Raw genomic sequence first — 6,879 nt, forward strand, 5'->3', positions numbered from 1 at the left:
ACTACTCAGACCAGTTTTCTAGTTCACTCTAATTCAGTCATTTCATTCTAGTTAGCTTCCCCCTTTTTTATTAACTAATATCATAAAAGGGGGTGATCCTATTACATTTATTTTTAAATATTCAAAATAAAATGAGGGGCTGGGGATTTAGCTTAGCGGCAAAGTGCCTGCCTGGCAAGCGCAAGGTCGTGAGTTCAGTTCCCAGTACCGGAGAAAAACCAAAAAAAAAAAAAAAAAAAAAAAAAGATTCTTAAAACAATATGTGTGATTCTTTCCACAATCATTTTAATTCTACTAGAAATCTAGTTTATTTCTTATTTTCTAATATTTCTATTTTTTCCTTTTGATGATAATTTTGAAAAATTACAGGCATAGTACAAAGATCATTTTTTACTGAGTAGTTTGAGAGTAATGTGCTGACATAATATGCCATGAATACTTCAGTATGTAATTCTTCATTAAAGATGTATATCTATCATTACAAGTATTGAAATAAGGAAATTAATCTTAACACATTATTATCATTTAATTTTAGAATTCATTCAATGTTTACCTGTTGCCCCAGTGGTGTCGTTTATAGCCAAAGGATTCAGCTTAGTCATGTTTATCATGTCTCTGTGCTATTCCACAGTCCTCTGATTTTCTTGATTTTGACTATTTTCCAGATCACAGACTACTAATTTTATTGAATAACTCACTTTATGGACTTGTCTGATGTTTCTTAGTGTTTAGATTCAAGTTATGCATCCTTGGCAGAGATAACACAGATCTGAAGCTGAATTTTTTCTGCTGCAGTCTATCTAGTAACATTAAACTGATGGCCTGATGAAGGTGGTGATAATACAGCAAGTGAGTTCAACAAGAAATTGCATTCACAAGAGACAGAAGGAGCAGGAACGAACAAAGCTTTATTGAGCTGGCTGATGGACAGTCTCCAACCAGGTGCCAGAGATGTCCACACCGATCTGAGTCTCACCTTCAGTTTAAGTACATTTTTAGTTTCCATAATAACCATTACCTCATTTTTGGGAATCTTACAGGAATGCACAAAGTTTACTTTTCCGAGGAGCTGGTGGACAGCAGGATTCCAAATGACCATTGCAGTTCAACTTGTAGCCTACTTTCCGATTTGTCCTGTTCTGTTCCCATTTTATGACTGCTGTCCTATGAATGGGTTCATAACTAACCAAGGGGAACGAGTGAAGAGTGGGGGTCAGCTACGGCTTAAGTGAACTTGAAGTGACTTCTCTTAATATGGAGTTAAAAACAGAAAATGGAGTCTCTCTTGCCCCATCAGCATAACAGACAGAATTTTAAGATGGTCCTGTAATCTTGGCTCATGGTGTTACTGCTCCAAATGCACACTGCAGTTTGTTTGTTCACACAGAATACTGTCACTCTCCTCTGAGTCCTCCCTCAGGTCTTTACGAGTGAGGAAAGGAGACAGGGACCTGAGGAATGCACTCAGACTGGCAGGTACTTTTTCTTAACCTCTCTTACTCTGCTCTCTGAGGCAGGAGCAAGCTGTCATGTCTCTGTGGGAGGTATTTGCCTGGTGCTGGCTACTAGGAGCCTGGGCGAGGGGCCAGGAGGATGAACAGCTGAAGAGACCAAGCCAGGAGTCAATGTCAGGGTTCAGTCATTGGTTCCGTAGGGGAGGGGAAGCTCTTAAAATTCTTGGTGGAGGCAATGGTTTTGAAAAGGAAAAGAACTGTTTAGATGGTTGTTCTTCTGTCTTCTATTTCTATGCTGAAAGAAACTGTCAATGAGTCTTTGGTTGACCAGTATTGCATGTCTATATCTGTTTTCATGAGAAGCCACTTTGAAGATATCAATATGTAATACAACCACCATTGTTAATTCCCTACCACTTTGTTTGTAACTCTGTATTGTCTGTATTGTGCTTGTGATATGTTGTAAAATGTTGTATGTCTGTTAATGTTTCCCTCCTTTTATCTTTAAAATAAAAAAAAAAGAAAAGAACTGTTTAGAATTGGAGTATTTAAGTTTGTAAAGTGAGGGGCCAGATCCTCATTGTGTTTTGCTCTGTGCATTTCCATTTAATTGTGATGTTTCATAAAAACAAATATTACAGAAGAAAGTAAAAGTTTCAGCTTAATGGCAATGGAAAGCATTTTTTATTGTTCAGCCTCTCCCCCATTTTCCAGCCCACACTACACAGATGCCTCTTTCTGTCAATGACTGGTGGTGCTTTTGTGGGTTTCACAGGCTTGGGCACCACCAGCAGGGACTCTTTGGCATGATGGCTTAGTATGGGCAATGTGGGAGCACAAGAACGGAAGGAGCGGGGCCAGGAGAAGAAAGAGGATGAGTTACCTTGAGCTCTTCCTGAGCCACCTATTTTTGAAATGGTGGCGAGCCACTTACTACCTGGGTGGCCTCAAGTGAGTTCCCTGGCCTCCCCGTGCTCCCGTTTCCTCCTCTGTAAAATGTGACTGATGAGGGTTGGATTCAATGAGTTCAGCCATAGGAAGAACTCTTTGAAGTATGTTGGTGCGTAATAAACTCAGCACTTGTTGGTTACTATTAGTATTTTTATTAGTTTTATTATTTTATTCTCAATGTTAGAAGAGTTCTTAGCATTTAACAAACATCTGCACAGATCGAATAAGTGAAAACATTGTCATGAGTCACGCTTTGCAATGATGTCTGCTCCTGATGGAACACAGGCTCTCTCAGAACAGCACTGCCTACAGTCTGCCTGCAGTGAGCTCAGGTACAACGCGGCTTCCGCAAAGCTTGGCTGAAACAGGTCTCACGGGGAGTGAGTTCCACACAGTGAGGAGATGGTATCCTTCTTATCATCTAATCACATCATACAGCTTCAATATTTGGCATCAAAAGGATGCTCCTCCAAATGCGCCATGCTGCAAAAACAGGCAGACAAACTGTTGGACAAATGCAACAACTGTGCTCCACTAGGCATTCTTCTCTGATGTGCTGTGCCATTTTTATGCTCTCTCAGCCTCTTCTTCCACTTCAAGTCTTTGTGAGCACACAAGGGACTCACACCCAGACCTTCCCTCCACCTGATGAGAGAGATGTTTAAGGAAGGAGAGGAGGCAACTACGGAGTGACCGTGGTACCAAAATAAGCTCACATTATTGTGAGTTGAGAAACAGCCCGGCAATTGATGCTTCATTGTTTTGTGGGTAATAAGTATAGGCAAAGGACATAGGATCCCTGGTATGTTCTAAAAACCCAACATGCTGTAATTCAAGATTTGAAGCCAGATAAGTTTATGCCTGAGCTCACCAATGCATGACTATTGAACTATCTGACATTCTCTCCTGGATATCTAGCAGTCATCACAAGCATATCTCAAGCCAAATCCGTGAATGGCAATGCCATTCTTGTGTTATGCAGGCAAAAACAAAATAAACCAAACAAAAATCTGGAGTGATCATTGCCTGCTAATCTGTCAGCAAGTTCAACTGGCTCTCTTTCCTCAGTAGGTCGAGAATCTGATCATTCCTCATCTCATCCACCACCTCCACCCAGGTGAGCTCACTCTCATCTCCTGGATTAGTATAGTAGTTTTCCTGCAATCTCTCTATGCAGAAATCTTTGTAGTTCCTTTGAGAACATAAGTCAGATTATGTCCCACTATTTCCTATCTTCTTCCCATTTTATTTTTCTGCCTAGTATTTGTTCCTATTTTACAATATTATGCAGTGCTTGTGTTAAGGGTGTGGAAGCAGGGATTTTGTACAATGTGATATCCTAAGCTCCTCCAGAGTGCCCAGCAGGTAGCAGATTAATAATGAATTATTGAGGGAATGAATGAATGAATACTTCTGCCTTCCTCATACTGTTCCAGGTCTACATCCAGAAGTTCAACAGACAGCATTTAAGAAAGTGTCTTTCCTTATAAAAATTCCCCGAGGACTCTAATGTTCATTTTCAAAAAAGCCAGAAAATAACATTTAGAGAAAAAAGCTAGATGCCTTCCAATCCTTCTAGCTAACCCTGCACCACTCTGGAAAGACCCCTGTGATCCTCCTGCTTCATCCTGAACCACATACCCAGGTATAATACAGGACCTCCAGTTTCTGTTGAAGCTGAGGATGGTTGCCATCTCCTCATCACACAATTTGAAGTCAATGACCTGGAAAGGTGAGTTCAAAAACGTCCTGAGCAAAGCATTTCCTAGTTGGAATTATGCGACTTGGGCAGGGAGTGACCTCCCATCTACAGCACACACTGGACAGGCTTTTCTCCCATTGTGTCCACTGACTACAAATTGTTCTCTCAAGAACACTGTGCAAGACAGTGTCACCTCCGGGCACTGTTGATGGCTCACACACCCTTCCCCCTTTGTCAATTCCTAGGCTAATGGAGCTGAGATGAATGACTTGCAGGTCAGTAATAGAGGTAGAGTACTCATGAGACTTGCTGTTCCAAGAGGAGGGAGAAGAGCTGTGTAGGTGTTGACCTTCAGTGTGCACAGTGCCTGTGTTCTCTGAAGGCTATGTGGATTCCTCCGGAAGAGTTGTTCTTCCGGTATGGCCCATTTGTCCTCTGTTGCTGGGAGAAGGATGTGTAGGACAGCACAGTCTGCTCTTCCGTGTGACTTATGACCTAACTGCTCAAGGGCAACTGAGAGTCTTAGTATTATGAGACACGGCTGTGCTCAGATCTGACAGGGATCCTCTGGTCACTGCTGCCAGCACATCCTTGGCCCAGGATCAGCTCTTCTGAGGATAGTCCCCTGAACTAAGAGCTGAACAGAAGAGGACAGGACTGACTAATGGACAATGCAGCAATGGCCTGGGCAGCCCTGTACCCTACTCCTCTCAGAACACCAGACAACCATCCAGGATCTCACCTGAAAGTTCTCAGTGATGCGAGCTGGTGTCACAGACTTGGGGATCACTGCCACATTCCTCTGGATGTGGAATCGGATCAGAACCTGTACGGGAAGGGGACACTGTGTTTTCACTCATCTACAAGGACTCCTCCTAATGAGAGGGAAAAACTATCCTTGTAGCTCATGATGGCGTTAAGTACAACAGCTGAGAGTGACGGAGCGCTTCACTGTTAGAGACACTTGTAGGTTCCTCTTAATTCCTCTAGACTGAGTTTCAACTCTATGAGCTTTTCTTTTTCAGTAATGAGGAGGGTAGCTTGGGCTTATAAGGCAGGGACATGGTGCAGCTGGCACCAGAATCCAGATCCCTGTCTTGTGGCTTCCTAGAGAGCTTGGCAGGAAGCTGATGAACAGAGGCTATCCTGTTTCATTGTTACATATTATGTTCAAAATCCCAAAAGATTCAAGGAAGCATGTTTATTGGCTTCACTTTATAGTTTTTCCCCTCCAAGCGTTAAGGAAAATGAAGATACCAAGGAATAAAATGCAAGACTGGAAGAATGTATTGTGGGATTTAAAAAAAAACACACACCACGAACCCTGTACCTGGGCTGTGGTTTTTTTGTGCTTTGCAGCAATCTCCTTAGTCTTGGCATCCTCTGGTAGTGAAGGGTCGTCTGGCTTGACCCTGGAGACAAAAAGAAGGCTGGTGTGTGAGTCATCACCATGGACACTAATAGAGATAGATTCACTCCAATGACAATAGCACAGCTAAAGGACACATGACACACACAGGAGGACCCAACAGCTATGTGGTCTGCCTATGGGGAGATCCGTGGGCACTGGGAGCCTCAGTATTTTTAAAAGCCTCATCCAGCAAGAGGGTCACAACTGGAGCATTCTCATAGGGTTAGGTATGTTCTCTCTCTTTTTCTTAAATTGCCATTTCCCCCACTGTAATCCTACCTGGGTGTGCCAAGTACACTGCTATACACAGTGCTTTTCTTTCTGGTGCCTTTTTGATTCAATATTAAGCAATTATAAAATAGTATTTTAAGTGTATCCAGAGAAAGATGCACCACTGAGAAGCCTCACCCAGGTCTATCTGGAGAGCCCAGGGGGCTGTAGACAGTGACAGTTATGCCCTTGGAGTGGCAGTACTGGATCAGTTTCTCCTGGGTGAGGTATGGGTGACACTCCACCTGCAAGAGTGAACAATCTGCATCAGTAGGGGAGGTGGCCTGCATTTGGGGGACCAATGGGAAGTTCTACATGCAAAAAAGCAAACCATGCACAGATCAAACACTGCCCATTGACCGACTTACTTATTTAGACCTGAAGATCTCTTTCCCACATCCCCAAGTCATCCTAAGCACTGACCCCTGAGATGAGACTCAGGACACAGCACTGAACTTTCCTCCAAACACTTAAGTAACAGGGCAAGACCCCATGCAGCATTTACCTGGTTAGTCACTGGTTACTACTTCAGAGCAGGCTTGTTCAAGAGCTTTCCAAACAGAATTGCTAAACCAGACCTGTAGATCTGCATTCTACTTCAGCATCCTGATCACTGAGCCCCGAGATGAGACTTAGTCCATAGCATTGAACTTGCCTCCAAACACTTCAGAAATAATAGAGCAAACCTCTTTAGTAAACACACTTTACCTGATAATGACTAATTTATATTTTAGTCCAGGCTTGTTCAAGAGCTTTTTGATTTGGAAGTGGTTGAAACTGGAGATGCAAATGGCTTTCACCAAACCTTCATCCACCAGCTCCTCCATAACCTGTCTGATAAACGAGAACCAGACAATATTTGAGTGAGACAGAGATGGTGGTGTGGTTTACAAATGGATAATGATCCATCACAGCAAGGTTAACTTGGGTTAGGAGGAAGTTTCAGGGTTGAGGGTATAACTTACTGGAAGAGATGTTGGCTAGTATATTTAGTGTAGGAAGATCTGGTTTAATCTCCAAAAGGGGAGAGAGACAGAGACAGACAGAGAGAGAGAGAGAGAGAGAGAGAGAGAGAGAGAGAGAGAGAGAGA

At 42.8% G+C, this 6,879-nt stretch overlaps 1 protein-coding gene across 1 annotated transcript; it reads right to left on the minus strand.

Moving 5' to 3' along the window:
• Positions 1-2,558: 2,558 nt before the first annotated feature.
• LOC102020132 (aldo-keto reductase family 1 member B10) lies at positions 2,559-6,836 on the minus strand. The gene is made up of 5 exons (XM_005405509.2): positions 5,927-6,836; positions 5,438-5,519; positions 4,850-4,933; positions 4,047-4,129; positions 2,559-2,888 (listed from the first exon to the last, which is right to left on the minus strand). The coding sequence occupies exons 1-5, from the start codon at positions 6,076-6,078 to the stop codon at positions 2,846-2,848; spliced, it is 444 nt and encodes a 147-aa protein (XP_005405566.1). The 5' UTR covers positions 6,079-6,836; the 3' UTR covers positions 2,559-2,845.
• Positions 6,837-6,879: the final 43 nt, after the last annotated feature.

The sequence above is a fragment of the Chinchilla lanigera genome, unplaced genomic scaffold (genome assembly GCF_000276665.1).
Source record: "Chinchilla lanigera isolate Chin_1 unplaced genomic scaffold, ChiLan1.0 scaffold00093, whole genome shotgun sequence".
Taxonomy (NCBI): Eukaryota; Metazoa; Chordata; class Mammalia; order Rodentia; family Chinchillidae; genus Chinchilla; species Chinchilla lanigera.